Raw genomic sequence first — 18,755 nt, 5'->3', positions numbered from 1 at the left:
GAATGCTTCACCAAGAATAATCTAGCTGGCTAAACTCTCAGTTAAACTTGAAGGAACCGTACACTATTTCATGGACAAGCAACAGCTCAGGAACTTCATAGACTCAAGACCAAATTTAAAAGAAGGACTCAAAGGGCTACTATAAGACAAGGAAAAAACCTACAAGAACAACAAACCCTACAGAAAAATGACACAAAATCCCATGACAATAATTTCTCTTAATGTTAACAGCCTAAATGCACCAATCAAGAGGCACAGAGTGGCAAAATGGATTCGGAAACGAAACCCAACTTTCAGCTGCCTACAAGAAACACATCTGAATAGTCAGAACGAACACAGACTCAAAATAAAAGGATGGAAAACAATCCTGCAAGCAAACAGCTCCCTCAAAAAAAAAAAAGCAGGAGTGGCCATACTAATATCCGATAGCATAGATTTCAGGCTGAAAAAGATCAGAAGGGACAGCGAAGGTCATTTTCTATTCATCAAAGGATATGTACAACAGGAAGAAATCACACTCTTAAACGTATACGCCTCTAATGAACGACCAGCTAAATACTTAAAAGAACTCCTAACAGAATTTAAGGAGGACATAACTAGCATCATGATAGTAGATGGAGACTTCAACACTGCCTTATCACCTCTGGATAGATCGACAAGAACAACACTCAGTAAGGAAACGATGGCTCTGAAGGAAGAAATGGAGGAGACAGGGCTAATAGACCTATACAGGGCGATACACCCCAAAATGAAAGAATACACATTCTTTTCCAGCTCACATGGAATGTTTTCCAAAATAGACCACGTTTTGGGCCACAAATTATACCTTAATAGAATGGGGAAGATAGAAATTGTATCAACTATCTTTTCAGATCATTATGCACTGAAGATGGAAGTTAATCACACCCAGATGCGGAGAATCAAATCAAACACCTGGAAATTAAAAAACTCGCTATTGAACAACGAGTGGGTCACAAAGGAAATCAAGGAAGAAATCAAGAGATACCTCAAAACAAATGAGAATGAAGACACAAGCTACCAGAACCTATGGGACGCAACTAAAGCTGTGTTAAGGGGAAAATTTATAGCTCTGCAAGCCTTCCTCAGAAAGGAAGAAAGGGCCTATATAGGTAACTTGACTTCGCAGCTCAAGATCTTAGAAGAGGACCAGCAAAAGGAACCCAAACCAGATCGAAGGAAAGAAACAATAAAACTAGAGCAGAAATTAATGATATGGAAACCCGAAAAACAATCCGAAAGATCAATGAAACAAAGAGCTGGTTCTTTGAGAAAATAAATAAGATTTATAAACCGCTAGCAAGACTCACAAAGAAAGAAAGAAAGAGAGAAAACCCTAATAAACCAAATCAGAAATGAAAAGGGGACATCACAACAGAAACCAAGGAGATTCAAAGGATCATTAGAGACTACTTTGAAAGTCTTTATGCCACGAAACCAGAGAACCTAAAAGAAATGGACGAATTCCTTGATTCCTACAATCTCCCAAGACTGAACCAAGAAGACGTGGAATACCTGAATAGGCCCATAAATATCAAGGAAATTGAAACTGTAATCAAAAGTCTCCCCAAAAACAAAAGCCCAGGTCCAGACGGATTTACTGGCGAATTCTTCCAAACATTTAAAGAAGACTTGTTGCCAGTTCTCCTGAACCTTTTCCAGAAAATTGAAAAGACAGGAACCCTCCCAAACAGTTTCTATGAGGCACATATCTCCCTAATACCAAAAGCAAACAAAGACACCACTAACAAAGAAAACAATAAATATCCCTGATGAACACTTATGCGAAGATCCTCAACAAAATACTAGCAAATAGAATCCAACAACTCATCAAAAAGATCATACACCATGACCAAGTGGGATTCATCCCGGGGATGCAAGTATGGTTTAACATTCAGAAATCAATCAACATAATCCATCATATCAACAAAAGTAAAGATAAAAACCATATGATCATACACGAACCTATGGCAAGCATTATCATCAATGGAGGAAAACTAAGAGGTATACCTCTAAGATCGGGACAACACAAGGATGCCCACTCTCACCACTTCTCTTTAATATAGTACTGGAAGTATTAACAATAGCCATCAGGGAAGAAAAAGATATTAAGGGGATTCAGATCGGAAAGGAAGAAATCAAGCTCTCACTATTCGCAGACGATATGATACTATACCTTGAGAAGCCTAAACGCTCTAATAAGAAACTATTAGAAACAATTGACCTGTACAGTAAAGTCGCAGGCTGTAAAATCAATACCCAAAAATCCATGGCCTTCCTATATGCAAACAACGACACATAGGAAAGGGACATGAAAAAAGCAATCCTTTTCACAATCGTACCCCAGAAAATCAAATACCTTGGAATCAGCTTAACTAAAGAAGTAAAGGATCTCTACATAGAAAACTATAAAACGCTACTCGATGAAATAAAAGAGGACATGAGGAAATGGAAACATATCCCCTGCTCATGGATAGGGAGAATAAACATTGTCAAAATGGCAATACTCCCCAAAGCATTATACAGATACAACGCGATCCCTATAAGGACACCCATGGCATTCTTCAAAGAAACGGATCAAGCAATCCTGAAATTTATATGGAACAATAAACGCCCACGGATAGCTAAAACAATTCTTGGGGAAAAAATGATGGGAGGCATCACCATCCCCAACCTTAAACTCTACTACAAAGCGGTAACAATTAAAACAGCATGGTACTGGAACAAGGGCAGAGCTGAAGACCAATGGAACACAGTGGAATATCCCTACACACAACCTCAAATGTATGATCATATAATCTTTGATAAGGGAGCAAGAGATGTGAAGTGGAGCAAGGAAAGCCTCTTTAACAAATGGTGCTGGCACAACTGGACAACCACATGTAAAAGAATGGGCTTAGACCTCGACCTGACACCATGCACAAAATTCAGATCAAAATGGATTAAAGACCTCAACATCAGACCACAATCCATAGGTACATCGAAGACAAGGTCGGCAAACCCCTCCACGATATTGAAGATAAAGGTATCTTCAAAGATGACACAGAACTAAGCAATCTAGTAGAAACAGAGATCAACAAATGGGACTACATTAAACTAAAAATCTTCTGCACCGCAAAAGATACAGTGACCAGAATACAAAGACTATCTACAGAATGGGAAAGGAAATTTATAAATACCCGTCAGATAAGGGGTTGATATCAATGGTATATAAAGCACTGTTTGAACTCTACAAGAAGAAAACATCCAACATCATCAGAAAATGGGGTGAAGAAATGAACAAACTTTTCCAAGGAAGAGATACGAATGGCCAAAAGGCACGTGAAAAAGTGCTCTGCATCACTAATCATCAGAGAGATGCAGATCAAAACAACCATGAGATACCACCTCACACCACAGAGACTAGCACACATCCAAAAGTACAAAAGCAACCACTGTTGGAGAGGATGTGGGGAGAAAGGGACCCTTCTACACTGCTGGTGGGAATGCCGACTGGTTCAGCCCTTTTGGAAAACAATATGGACGATTCACAAAAAACTAGAGGTTGAGCTCCCATTTGACCAGCAATACCACTGCTGCGAATATATCCCAGAGGAGCAAAAAAGTATAGTCGAAATGACATCTGCACTTATATGTTCATTGCAGCACTGTTTACAATAGCCAGAATCTGGAAAAAACCCGAGTGCCCTAGAACAGATGAATGGTTGAAGAAACTTTGGTACATCTATACAATGGAGTACTATGCAGCTGTTAGAAAAAATGAGGTCATGAACTTTGCATATAAGTGGATCATCATGGAAAGTATCATGCTAAGTAAAATGAGTCAGAAAGAGAGAGACAGACAGAAATATTGCACTCATTTGTGGAATATAGAATAATAGACTAGGAGTCTAACACCCAAGAATAGTAGAAATAAGTACTAGGAGATTGACTTCATGGCTTGGAGGCTGGTCTCTCATTCTTGGCAACTCAGAGAAGGGAACACCAAGTAAAATGTGGTCGGAGGTCATGCAGGGGAGGGGTGACGCGTGCTGAATGTAGACTAGAGACTGAATGCAATGGCCGCTCAACACCTTTATTGCAAACCACAACACCTAATCAGAGAGAGAGAACGAAAGGGAATACCCTGCCATAGTGGCAGTTTGGGGTGGGGGGAGACGGGACTGGGGAGGGTGGGAGGGACGCTGGGTTTACTGTTGGTGGAGAATGGGCACTGGTGAAGGGATGGGTTCTCAAATTTTGTATGGGGGAAACATGAGCACAAAAATGTATAAATCTGTAACTGTACCCTCACGGTGATTCACTAATGAAAAATAAAAATTAAAAAATATATATTGTATTATATGATTATAGTATTATAGTCATGTTAATTCAGATACTATTACATAATATAGTTTGCATAGATGTTCATGTTACAACTTCAAAATCTTAGCATTTCTTTGCCATTTATTGATAGTTCTACAACCTGGTTTATTCAATTGTTGCTATTGTTTTCTGGTATGGTGACAGGTTTTAATTTTTTTCCCATTTTGTTGTTCTCATATTTTATTTCATAGGGTTATACTTTATGAGAAAGTTTATGCCTTTTAAGTTCTTTATTAAGTTAATCTGTGAATTGTTTCTTATTCACACTGTCACTTAACTCTTAAATCTTTAATACATACATGTATGTATTAAATATATGCATGTACTCTTGGTAATCTTAAGTGACTTATTCTCTGTAACAGAGAAAGACTTAAAACTAAAATGGTTTGTAAAATTATTTTTAGCAAAATCATAACTAAAAATTCTAAGTCAAATTAGAAAAATTTGAGATTAGAAATATTAAGTAAATTCTAAGCTATCCTTGCTGCTTATAAATCAAAGGGACCATAAATAAATGAAAACCAGTAATAATTATGAAAACTAGGAATAAAATAACTATTATTTTATGAAAATTTTTTTACTTAGGAAATAATTTTAATTAATATTTTTATACTTCAAATATTTTCCTTTCCTTGCCTTATGAAAAGGTAGTAAAAAATAATTGTCTCAACAACAACAGTAATAAGTTGTAGAAGGGTTGAGAGAGACAGCTCAAGTGGTTGAGTCTCAGAACCATAGTCTGAGGTTCTACCCTTTGCATTGAGTGAGCACCTGAGCCTCGTTGGAGTGGTCCTGAGCCCTCCACGGAGCACCTCTAAAAGTGGCCTTGTGTGACAAAATGTAAGAATCAGTAGAAAATAAGAGTCCTACACTTGGTTGGTGGTGCTTTTAAAGTCTTGGGAATCGTTAACTAAATCTAAGTAATAGGTTTTATTGTCCTAACTCTTGCAAAGAATAGTCCTCATATTTAATACTTGCATATAGCTCTAAAATTAAAGATGAATCAAAAATGGTAATCAATATAAGCATGGCAATGGGTACAAAACATGTTCATGATTGACAGTGTATAGTTAAAGGGATTAACATGAAGTTGTTTTTCCCTTGACAAGACAGTCATTTATTAAACCTTCTAATTAATTGCTTGACAAATGATATTAAGTTAATCTTACCATTATAGTTTTCTCTGCCTAGTTTTTGTATCTCTAACTTTTTATTTTGCATTTTTTAAATTTTCTTTATAGCTCTGCACGTAGTGTTGTATGACTTACTATGTGTTGTAATTGAGGAGTATCGTGTACTTACTTGATTTTATCTACTCTTTACTACTGTTACACAAATCAATTGGTTTTATCTAAAATAATTTGTGTAATTTCAATTTATTTTATCTGTATTTTCAGATTCGCCTGAGTGATCTTATAGCGGCCAGAATTTTGAGGTATTCAGATTTTGATACTTTATTATACACATGTGCTCCTGAATTTGACTTCATGGAGAAGGCGGTAAATACCCATTTTACTTTATACTTTTTAAGCTATAACGTTTGCCAGTCATAGTGCCATTCCCACCTTTTCTCTTCAAATGTGACCTCTTTTTTAAAGATGATAATTTAAATAAAATAACCCAGAAGGAGTACTTGACATACTGTAGTATTGGAGTGTTAATATATTATTAAAGATATCTATTTAGTATAAAAATAAGCTACTATTATTATAAGCTATTAGAATATATGATTTCAATTATTATTGACAATTTAGGTCATGTGATAACATATGTGCATTAAAAATACAAATGTTTGTCTTTAATAAATTACTATTGTTGCATTTCAGACTTCAAATATTAAAAATGATTTTTAACAAAATATTTCTAAATGTACTAGTATTCATGTTATTCTCTTTTTTATCAACCAATCTTTCAAAAGCTGTTACTGATTAATAATTATCTATGAGTTTTATTATAGAACTACAAAGAAAATGGATTTGATTCCTGCTCAAAAAATGAATAATTTAATCTCATAGAAAATTATTCCCTATTATTATAATAGGTCATGATAATTCTTTACCTGGTATTATTTGAATATGTACTTAGACCTCGCTTCCTTATTTGTGCTAGTTTTATGAGTGAGAATAAAGGAACTTTTCAGGCTGGGAACTAAAAATGGTAGTATCTAGCGACCAGTAAACACATTTTAAATTAATATTGAAAGTATATAAGTACATAATTTATTAGTTAAATCATTAAAACATCTTTTCCATAATCTTGAAGCAGCTATCAAAATTGAATATTGACACATATTCTGAAAATAAGAGGTATTTTTGAGAAATTTCATGTTAAATTAACTTGAAATATAAAATATAATAAATGAGTATTATGAATAATTTTCTGTATTCCAGACTCCACTGAGATATACAAAGACATTGTTGCTTCCAGTTGTTATCATGATTGCTTGTTTTATCTGTAAAAAGGTACTTTTAAATTTTTTCTTTTGCTTTTAAAGATGAAGACAAGAAATTATTACTTATTAATGCTCAACATTCTACCTTAATTTTTTATCTTTTTTTGTAGTTGAAGTAATATGATTACAATTGTGTTAATATTTATGTTTTCGATATACCTCCACCGCTGTCGAAGCGTCAGGCCCCTCCACCACAATCCTTGTGCCCTTCCCTTCCTACTCTGACTCCCGTCCCAGAGTCCAAGGGCTCTATTCCCTTCTACCTTATTTTTACTATAAACGCTTTCCCTCCTGAACTTTAGTTTTTTATTCAGATATTTACTATCATGATTATTTTAGAGAGTTGCATTAGAAAAGATAATTTTATTCTTTCAAAAGTAATTGATTAGTTTCCTAATCTGCTCCAAGGACCTTGTTAACATTATGTATACACTGAGACAAAGAAGAGTTTCCCTCTGAAGTTGACTTGGGTGAGAGTATATTAAATAATCACAGATATAAAAAAAGTTTAAATTGTTAGAAGTGCTATGTAAGAAAAGTAGAATTGAAATTTTACTATCTTTGTAATATAATATGCATGCAAACAATTCTAGAACAGTTTTGAATAAGCATGTACAAGCGTTTGTAGAGTCACTTAAAAGTGATTCTCTGCTTGGCAACAAGCAAGGAAAGAAGATCATACCATAGAAGATATAAATCTTAGAATATTCTGGAAAATGTTCTTTGTCTTCAAGGGATTTATTTAAATGCCTGGTTAAGAAGTGGGGACCTAAGTTTATACCAATTTGGAACCATCCTTTGTTTACATTGTTCACAGGTTGTCTAACCTTATGTTAGAAAAAACCTGTCTTTCTGAGCAGATGACAGTAACAGGATTTCTCCATCACTGTACCATTGTCTGGCCCTGGTGAAACCAGTTTTTATCTTTAAAGTCCAATAGTGTATCTTCTCTCTGTAGTGACAGATAAATTTCTTATTTCTTTGTTTTCACATATCACTGTATCATTGTATCACTGTCATCCCTTTGCTCCTCGATTTGCTCATAACGTAACGTCTCCATTGTGAAACTTGTTACTGTTTTTGGCATATTGAGTACTCCATGGGGAGCTTGCCAGGCTCAGCCCTGCAGGTGGGATACTCTTGGAAGCTTGCTGGGCTCTCTGAGAGGGACCGAGGAATCAAACCTGGGTCGGTGGCATGCAAGGCAACGCCCTACCCACTGTGCTACATAGCGTTTATTTTTGTTTTGTTTTCATATGAAGATGAATAATTTGTGAGGAGGACTTCAGTTTTTTTGCCCTTGATTTACTTCCTGAGGAATGCTTGGAAGGAGGCAGGGTAGATAGAACTAGGGAATTGGTAAATTCCACATGTTTGCTTCTCTTTATCCTCTAGTCCTGCCTAGCCCAGCTTGCACATTTTCTCCAGGAATCTGTTCTTATTTAGTCCTGGCAAATTCTAACGTTCATTAAGGACTGTTCTTGAAAGGGCTAATGCAGGAATTAAGTATTAGGTGGGGATACAGTGAGTACAGTAGGAAGTGATAGTAGACCTGCTATTCCTTTTTTTAAAAAAAGTAAAAGTCCAGGTCTTATAAAATAAATTGTTAATAAAAGAGGAAGTTATAACTTAAAGAAATAATTTGTCTTTGGTCAAGTTGGGGCTACCTTGTTCCTAAGCAGTCATTTTGCTTTATTTGGAGGGCTACCTCAGCAGTGTCCAAGTGCCCCACTCCTGAAGCAGTGCTTGAGGATTGCTCCTGGTAGCACCCGTGGGACAAGGGTCCTGGGGAATGAACCCAGACCTGCTGCGTAAAGAGCATGGGCTCATCTCTTGAACTGTTTATTCAGCTCCCAAGGCATCACTTGAACAAAAAAAGAGAGAGTGTTCTTTTTAAGGTGGATGCCTATGTTACTGAATCAGGACATTTTAAATGCTGTATAATTCCCTAGAAAATTGTCATTGATTTCACTATTTTGTTTTAACAGACTGTACGTGATGTTTTATGTGTCTTATCAGCAAACACTTACCTAAGGTAATAGTTGTTTTTAAAAATAATTGTTCAGTTATTAAATAAATTACTAAACTATCAATTGTATAAATGAATACATTCAACTAAAGTGTTGATGATTGAAAAAAGATAATGTGAACCAAACTTAAATACTTTATTAGTAGGAGACACTATTATTTTTATGTCACTTTTATATTTGGACTTATTTATATTTAAGCTTAAATTTATTTTAGTTTTAGTATGGCCTTAGAATTTAAAGTCAGTAAACAGAAAAAAAATAAAGTTTTATTTTGAATCTTTAACTTTCAGATGGCTTATTTTTCTCAGATTGAATAATTTTTATTGTCAAAACTTTTTTGTATCACATTTTTGTGGGTTTAGACAACTAGAATTAAGATATCAATTTGTGTGCAAGAAAATAGGACTCAAAATAAATCACATTGCTATAGGGTATGAAGAAAGCTCCTTTGAGAAAAAGGTCTTATATCACACTTTAAATTTGTAGACATACCAGAAAATGTGTTGTCCTAAAATTAATTTTCCAGAGGGAGGGGGATTTTTAAGATTTATTGAAGAGTTTTCATGAGTCCCTTCCCCTTGTGTTTTCAGTAAACTCTGTTATTACTGGAAAAGCCAGAATAGTTAGCACATTGTTGAAAATTATTCCAAACTAAGGAGTTTGTTGGACTTCCTATGCTTCCCTCTGGTTACATGGAATCCAGGGAAATAGGTCTTGTCATTCTAATGAATATTTAGCACCCTGGTATCTATTCACATAGGGAGTGCACAAAGGGCCTATGGTAGGTGATTGAATAATAAAGGAGAGGGATCCATAGCATCTGTATTTAGGTGCTTGAAAGGATGTAACACAGAGGAGGTTGGACTGAAGGCAGAAATGTAGGGACAATTCTTAGCTTAAAATAAGATTCTTACTGATGGCATACCCGAAAGTGACAACCCTGTGTGTCTGAGTATGTGTGTGCTGGATGGGCAGAACATCTTTTAAATCAGAAAAACAACGCATGCTTGTGGTAATACATTCCAGCAAACCGGCACTTCAAAGAATGACAGTTTCATCTCTTTGAAGTTTAAGAAGTACATCTAATTAATGCTAGTTGCTTTGTATGTATCTTCCTATTTCGAAATACATTCAACAGTGCACTTTAAAAATTGAATCACTATTATTCTATAACTTTTCATTTCATTTACAATGTATCTTGGGCATATGCCTTTATCTTCCTCACATCACCACATTTTATTGTCCATCTTCATGACTGAATGGCATGTATTTTACTGTTTCTGTATTAGTACATACTTAGATTATAGTTATCTTTTTGTTACAAAAGCCAGAGTTACAAGTAGTGAATATCTTTTATGTGTACTTTCATACTTAATTTGCTGTTTGGAATAATTAATAATATTTAATCTTTAGAATATTTGAAATGGGAATTGAGGACAATATGTGACTATGTGTAATATGTTAAACATGTATGACCTAGACAGTGAGCATGCCCATTTCCTCTATCATCATAAATTTTGCTATCAAATTCTTTACCTTTATTATCTTATAATCTTAATTATATATGTATCATTTGTTGTTAATAAAACACTTCCCTGCATCAGATTTATTGAAAATATCTCTTCATGTTTTCTTTCATGCTTCTTTTTGGCCAAGTTAATAATATGTATTTAAAGGACACAACATGATTTAATGCACAGAGGCATTGTGAAATGGTTCCACAGGGAAGTGAATAACCTTTCTGACACATCCATCACCTCCTAGTATTTTTTTTAATATGACAGCTCTTAAGCATGATAGCCCTAGTGAATACCACACATAGAATAATGTTCGGTGTAGTCACATGCTTTTCCTCAGAACTCCACCTCATAACTGAAGGCTAGTACATTTGACATCCCATTATCTTCCTCCTCTGCCTCTGGCAGCTGTCATTCTATACCCAGCGCCATCCAAGTTCATTTTCTTTGTGCAGGATGGGAAAATTTCCTTTCTATATTGCTGAATAATAGTTCATCTCTTTATTAATTTATTAATCTATAAGATGAATTTGTGTATAAATACTTTGTGTTTCCATGCATTGGCTGCATGTAAATTATGATGCAGTTAGCATGGAAATACCGATATCTTTTTGAGATACTGGTTTCAGTCATTGGATAAGTTCTCAGAAGTGGGGTCGCTGAATATAATAATAGTTCTATTTTTAACTTTTTTGAGAATCTCTATATTGAATTTCATTGTGACTGTTTCAATTTACATTTCTACCAGCAATGTACAAGGTACAAGTGCACACTTATTATTATTTTTATGATTCATTCCAATAGAAGTTAAGGTAGTAATTCATTCTGGTCTTGAAGTACCAGATAAAATCTTATTATTAGTTATGTTTGGGTACATTCTCTTCTACCCATTGATTAATATCCTTTGAAAATATGGTTCCTTTACCCACTCTTAGAGGGTCTCACCCAGCAGTGGTGATGGGAGTCAGTGCTGCTCCCGGCCAGGCCAGAGGCTCTGAGGGATCACTGTTCATTGCTCAGGCTGGCAGCGCTGGGCTATTCTGCCAGAGTTGCCAAGACCCCAGGCTGCTCCTGGCTGTGTTCTGGAGCTCTGCCGTGGGATGGAACTGAGACCCAGCACCCGTTGGAAGGAGTCTGCCCCTTGATGCCTCTCTCTCTTCACTCACCCACCTTTAAATGAGAGTATGTTATTGGGCTATAACTCACTTGGTAGAGCACATGGATTTGCAACCCCCACACTGCCTGGCCCTCTAGGTACACCAAGAAAATCCTGGTGGTCGGTCCCCAAGCAGTGGTGCCACTTGGGAATAACCCAACTGAGTAAATAACTAAAATCACAGTTCTGTTTAGACATTTAGCCATTACATTGTGGGAGTTTCTTAAAAATACAGATCACTTTTTCAGAAGTAGATGACACTGCTGGTGCCCAGTGACCAGTGGTGACATTCTAGCAATCTCTGAGAGGGGGGAGAAGGCCTCAGTGCACTTGTGGGTGGGGCATTTCTGTTGCTTCTTTCAGGAAAGGGCAGTCTCAGGGGATTGCTGAGTAAGTTAGTTTTATTCTGAAGAGGATATGGAATGCCACATAAGTTTGGGAATTTCCACTTCAGATGTTAACCCTGTATAGCTAATAATATGCTTGAATAATTTCTTCTATTCTCTAAATTTTCTCCTAATTTTGTAATTAGCTAAGCTAAAGCTCATTTAATCAATGTAGTCCCACTTTAATTTTGAATTTGTTGCTTGGTGTTTTTGGTATCATATCCAAAATTCATTGCCAATACTAATGATGAGAAACTTTGCCTCTATTTTCTTGTAGGAGTTTTACAGTGGAAGGTACTACAGTTAAGTATCTAAACCATCTTAAATTAATTTTAATGAATGGTATCAGATAGGAATTCAGTTGCATTCTCTTGAAGATGGCTGTCCAGTTCTTCCAGCATGGTTGTTAAAAATTTAATATACTTTTATTTGTGATTTGCATAGCTGTTGACTGTGGAGTTTCAGACAAAAGATATTCTAATTCCAGTCCTGCCACCAGTGTCTTCCACCAGTCGACCCAGCTTCCTTCCCAGGCCCCTAGCCATTCTCCTTGAAAGACTCATTTTTAAGTTAATATACGTTGGGTCTCATTTTAGTTCTAGGCATTTAGATACATACAGATACATGTAAGAAGTACCTGTTTATTTTCTCTGCACAGTTTTATGGGTTTACTGTTATTGATCTTCATAGCTGCTTTAACATATCTTGGACTTGGATCCCCTTTTAAATGAAATATTGTGTGCAATTATTCTCTCCAATTCAGCTGGGCATCTTTAATTTTAGTGCATTTCTCAACCAGGCCAGGCTGGGACCAGAGATGCAGCCCTGAGCCGACTCTGTGGTTCTTGGGACCACATGGGAGCCCAGGGCCATCCATATGTGTCCAGGGGTCTCCAGGGCTGTCCCCAGAGTCCTTGAGGGACTCAGGTCTATTCCTGATTCTGGGGGGAGGGGAGAACTCACATCAGGGTCTAGCTCTCGCACATGCAAACATCATAGTCCCTGTGCAATCTCCCCGGTCCCTGGTTGCTTTTAATCCCTTGTTCCTTCCTCTTTTACCTCTTTTGTGATTTGATTACTCTCCATAATGATGTGTTTTGATTTACTCCTCTCTCTGTATATCTGCTATAGAGTTGTGCTTTGTAGCTATCATGAGGTTATGCTATATGTCTTAGAGCTATAAATCTGATAACAACTTCAGTTGCTTAGTAAAACTATTTCCTTTACTTCTCCCTCTATATTTTATGCTTTTAATATCACAATTTAGATATTATAAATGGTATCTTCATTGTCAACTATTGTAACTATAGTTGTTTGAGAACCGTAATCTTTTATCTTTATTCATACACCATCATTACAATATTAGTGTATTCTGAATTTTACAATAGTTACCCCAGTAAGTTTGATACTTTCATATGTGTATAAGATAGTAATTTTCATTGTTTCATACTAAAGAACTTCTTTTATTGTTTCATATGAGGCAGTAGAGTGAAAATGAACTCCCTCAGCTTCAGCTTTATTTTTTAATCTATGAAAGTCTTTTACCATCATTTCTTACAAAAAAAAACTTTGCCAAGTATAGTCTTCTTAATTTAAATAATTTTTTCTTTGAGATTCTACTTCAAACATGTAATCCCATTGTCTATGGGCCTTCAGAAGTTTTTCTGAGAAATCCATGTTCAACCCTGTAGAGGTTGTCTTGTATGAGGTCCCCCACCCTCATCTCACAAATTGATTCTTAGACTTTTACAGTATTTATAGAATGGGCCTAGTAAATGCAGGGTTGAGTCTGGATGGGAATCTATAGACATCCTGTATTTGCCTGTATGCTCCAATATTTGGTACGTTTTCAGTCATTGTTTCTGTAGATAATACGGTAGTTCCTTTCTTTTCTCCCTGGACTCCATAATCTGAACATTATTTCTTTTAATGATGTTCCATAATTCATATAAATTCTTACTCTTATTTATTTTTTTCTCCTCTAACTGGATTATTTCAAATGAACTGTCTTAGAGTTCACAGGTTCTTTCCTTAGTATGATCCAATTTGATATTGAGACTGTCTATTGCTTTTAAAAAATGTCAGCATTTCTATTTAGTTCTTTTGAGAAATGACCTCTTGTGGAGAAGGCTACTTAAATACACCCTAACCAAGAACAGAGACGTTATATGCCACCCCCTTGGAGTTCTTGCTGATTCAGCACGATGGCCCATCTGGACTGGATGATCCTGTGAGGATGTCTCTGGGAATCCTGTCATGTAGACAAGAAGACCCAGAGGCGCCCAGTCCTCATGTTGGCAGAAACTGGTAGATGATCTCCTAGTGGCCGGGGCTAGTAATAGGGCATCTCACCATATGGGCACCAAGCATGGCTAATCAAGCAGACTTTTTTCTCAACCATTTCCTTATTATTTATTGATATCCTTTGTTATTACTTAGTGAATGCATGACTTTTTATCTTTATATTGGCATGTAGCACTTGTAACTTATGACTCACTTCTCCTCCAATCCCCCTCATTGCATCCCCACGTACCATACATATTGCATTCCTTTCTACCCATATTTAACTATTGTACTCACTGAATAAATTTGCTAATTGACCATCAGTTATTGGTCCATGCCTGAAATTTCCCAGATAGCAGTTAATATCTGAGCATGAGACATCAACCTCGGGCCAGGGGCAGATCATCTCCATGTCTCCTGGGTTCATTCCACAGTGGGACAGGACACCTCCCAACAGCATTTTAGGAAGTGGATACAAGAGTATGTCATATTTCTGTAAAAATGCATTGCATAAATCTAACCTTGAAGAAATAATCAAGTGTATCCAATTTAAAGATATTTCTCTATATGTTTTTAAATGTTAATGTCAAAAAAGAAAGAAAGAATTGAAAACAGTTCTAGATTGAAGGAGAATAAAAAGAAGAGGTCAAGTAAATGCAGTGTATGATCCTGGGTTGGATCCTGGCTCAAGAAACTATAAAGAACATAATTGCTATGGTTGGTAAAACTTGAATATAGACTAGTATTAAATATAAGTCTTGCTTAGGTGTCAAAATATTTGATGTTGATAAATATACTGACTGGACTTGCTCTTAAAATTTTTTAAAACAATTTTTATCTCACTATTAAGATTCTAGTTCTTTATATGTATTTTTCTGATTTTTGTTGAGTTATTCATTTAAGCCTCCTTCAAATGCTTATATTGAATTGCCTAGCAGTTATGTCCACATTTGATGGAGAGTGACCTATTCTAGGCTTTATCACCTGGCTTTGTGAGGAAACTGCTTTACCTGTCAGTGGGTATGAGGATGTTAGCCAGCTGAGATGTACTATTTTCAGTGGTGTCTATGCAGCCTGCTCACCTGAGGTAATTACAAGCGAAGATTACTTGGGCTCTCCATGATTATAGATACAGCAGTGTTGCAGTTTTTTGGAGATCTCTGTGGTGACTCTCCTGGGAACACCTGATCTGTGTTTCTTCTATTGGCCAACGAGTGGATCCAATTAGTGGACACGCTTTGGTGGAAGTACAGTCCTCGTGCATATGATACAATAGCACACTGCCTTTGACATTCACACAGTGAAGGTTGATCCAGGATCTGACTGCTCTGGCTAGCATCGGAATTGGTGGTTACAGAGTCTCCAGAATCAAAGGCACAAGCTACTCTAGAGTACAAGGATTTGTGGGCCAGGAGTGTGCACTAGTGGTTCTGACTGAGGTTAGTGTATCACTCCAGGTTCTGGGACCCAGGCTCCACCCAGAAGAGCAGTACTGGGTTCAGCCCTGAGTTCTGAGCCCCCATGGTGAAGTGCGAGTGCGCAGGTGCTGCTGTTTCTCTCATTTCGTACGCATGGCAGCATAAGGAGTGAGTAGACCTGGGACCAGGGTGGGGACAGCCCGCCATGGGCTCATTCGGGGTGTGTATTGATGGCAGTAGCAAAAGCAGCTGTAAGCTCATTCTGGGTGTGTGTTGGTGGCAGTGGCAAAAGCAGCCTGGGCTCATTCTGGGTCTGTGTTGATGGCAGTAGCAAAAGCAGCCGTGGTTCTCAGCAGCATTCTTGGCAGAAACCCGCCAAAAGCAAGAATTCTGTGGCTGTGTGGAGCTTGTGGAGGTCCCAGGACAAGATCTGCTGGAGGGGCCTGAGCACGCACGCCTCAAGCACGTGCCCACCCGGGGACTCGGGGGAACAACATGCATTCAGATTCACAGATAGGCATATGAGTCCTAGGTAGTGTGGCTCTCCTCTCCTTTAGCTCATACAGAAGTTGGGCTGGGAGCTAGTGCAGGGTGGGCACCTGCCTTCCATGCTGCCAACCTTGCTTGGTTCCTGGCACTGAGAGTGGTCATCCAGATACCACAGGGGTGATCCCTGAGGAAAGAAAGAAATGATACTGCTTTGATGTATATAGAGCTATATAATTTTTAAGAAGAAGGTAGTAAAGTATTTTCTGTTATATGTTAACACTGTTGTAAACATGTGAGCTCAAATGCAATCATTACATTTTCAAAGTTAACAAATGTAAAATATTTAGTGAGAAATAAGTTCGTGTATTAATGTATTTTATTGCTTTCAATTTTTATTGATCAGATGGTGATTAAGTTTGTATATGGCACATACTTCATTGATTGCCTTATTGTATATTATGTAGACAATAGAAAATTTAATATGAATTTGTATTTATACTTCTAGAAGTGCAACCTACCGTCACCAGTAAAACTTATTTTATCTAAAGAATGACTTTATTTTTTATAAACATAAACTCGTATATATAAAGATGTTAATAATTCTCTTTAAACTGACAGGATTTTTAGAAACATCTAATACTTTTTATGTTCATAAATGATGCCAGGTTATACCCACAATTTAGAATCAAAATTTAAAATCTAATAACAAATCAGTGTTTCTTTGTATGTAATTTTAGTGCAATGTATATTCAGTAAGCAGGAAATATTTTTGTTTTTATTTCAGAAAACATCTCCTTGAACATGGTGAGGTAAAGCTTTCATTTTCATTTCTGACAGATGGGCCTATTAAACTCTAGTTAAAGGATAAGTCACAGCGAGTCAACCTTGCTGCTAATATGCCATCAAGTGATTCAGCTTATCTAATAATTTTCTGCTATTTATCACCCTGCTTTAAGTTTTGCCAGCAATAAGAATTTGAAAGTAGAAGTATAGTTTATAACCATGGAGTATAATTGAGTTAAACTCTCCCCACCCATTCAACAATTACAAACCTTTCTTTCTGGTTGCTGAGTGTATCGACTCTAGCTATGCAAGTGGCTATGGTCAGTCAGAGCTCAAAGATGTGACAGGAGATGGTACAGCAATGATCTTTGTTTTTCTATTTGAGATAAAAACTATTTCCCAGGGCTGGAGCGATAGCACAGCGGGTAGGGCGTTTGCCTTGCATGCGGCCAACCTGGGTTCGATTCCCAGCATCCTATGGTCCCCTGAGCACCACCAGGAGTAATCCCTGAATGCAAAGCCAGGAGTAACCCCTGTGCATCACCGGGTGTGACACACACACATACAAAAAAAATGTTTCCCCACAGTTAGGCAAATTTTCAAAGGATATATGAACCAAGGCATTTTAAATGGAGCTAAATTATTTTTGTGGTGTGCAAGGGAAAGATTGGCATGGGATTGAAATGTCATTTTCTAAGTAATGAAGTTTGACGTTTTCAAGAGGAGAGGTAAAAATTTTGGGAACAGACAACTGAATTTGAACTTTCTGGAATTAACTTATGATATCTAATATTTTAATAGTTTACTGTCCCATGAACCATGCAGTTTAAATCTCAGCATGTCATTCCCACTTTACAAATAAGAAAACTAGGTGTGAACAGCTGTTACAGAGATAAACTGACATTTCAATTCAGTGAACTCTAATTCTTTGCTCCCATAGTCAACAGCCCAGAGTTCCTAATTAGCAGACATTTCTCCGCCCTTCAGTGATGCAGAGTCCTTGGTACTCCTCCATCCTCAGCGTTTCTGTGCCTCCTGGTATGGGTGGATCTGTAGGTCCTCTGAGGGGATTGAGGGATATGGAGCGTGCTGGCACTCAAGAGAGTCTTCAGGAGACCAAGGAGAGCATCTAGGCAAAGCTTATCTTCTGTTTTTCTCTCTTATTCCGTGCCCCCACCCACAGCCCAGTTTCAGTGAGTTGTTAATAGCCTTTGATGTTCTTGTGGGGCTTATCCTCACAGCTGCTGTCCCAAAAGATTGTGTCTTTGCGTGCTTGAGGTTAGGTCAAGGCTGAAACAGTCTGTCCCGGTGTGTGTGGGATCCTGAGAACATTTTGAGTTGGCCTCCAAGGACACGTTTGTTCAAGGACCGGCTGGACCCGCCCTGAATCCCACGTATGTGCGCTTGTGTGTGTGTGTGTGTGTGTGTTTGTGTGTGTGTGTGTGTATCCAGCCCTCGGAGGAGTGAGCACGTGGCAGAGGTGCTGGCATTTGTCAGGACTCAGCCCAGAGAAGGAGCGAGCACAGCCAAGACGCCACCAACCTACAGCACACGCTCTGAGAGCCAGCTGGTCAGGTCATCTAGGAATAAGCCCAGAGGTCTGCAGTGGACAGAAGACTAGCTGCTAGTGGCCCACTGTTGTAGGTCAGTTTTTCATTTCAGCGCAGGCTCTCCACTTCCAGTGTTGTCCTAGGAATAATCAGTAGGACTTGCTGCTTTCTTTGTGTGAGGAATTTCTGATGAGTAACTTACATATGTTAGTAATTTCATTCTCACATCAACACATATGGAGAAACTGCTGTTCCCTAACAAATGAGGTAGCGACTCAAGGTCACAGAGCTAACCTGACCTGGGTGAG

General features: G+C 37.4%; 1 protein-coding gene across 1 annotated transcript in view; it reads left to right on the top strand.

The window, feature by feature from the left end:
- DPY19L2 (dpy-19 like 2) overlaps nucleotides 1-18,755 on the top strand; it is a 151,234-nt gene that overhangs the window by 106,287 nt on the left and 26,192 nt on the right. The window contains exons 14-17 of the mRNA XM_055128523.1: nucleotides 5,781-5,882; nucleotides 6,774-6,845; nucleotides 8,824-8,870; nucleotides 16,899-16,923. Of these exons, the coding sequence (XP_054984498.1) occupies nucleotides 5,781-5,882; nucleotides 6,774-6,845; nucleotides 8,824-8,870; nucleotides 16,899-16,923 (246 nt within the window). The remainder of the gene's footprint in view (nucleotides 1-5,780; nucleotides 5,883-6,773; nucleotides 6,846-8,823; nucleotides 8,871-16,898; nucleotides 16,924-18,755) is intronic.

Source organism: Sorex araneus, chromosome 1 (genome assembly GCF_027595985.1).
Source record: "Sorex araneus isolate mSorAra2 chromosome 1, mSorAra2.pri, whole genome shotgun sequence".
In the NCBI taxonomy this organism is placed as follows: Eukaryota; Metazoa; Chordata; class Mammalia; order Eulipotyphla; family Soricidae; genus Sorex; species Sorex araneus.
The sequence above is the reverse complement of the archived record's forward strand: the minus strand, read 5'-3'. Positions and strand labels throughout refer to the sequence as shown.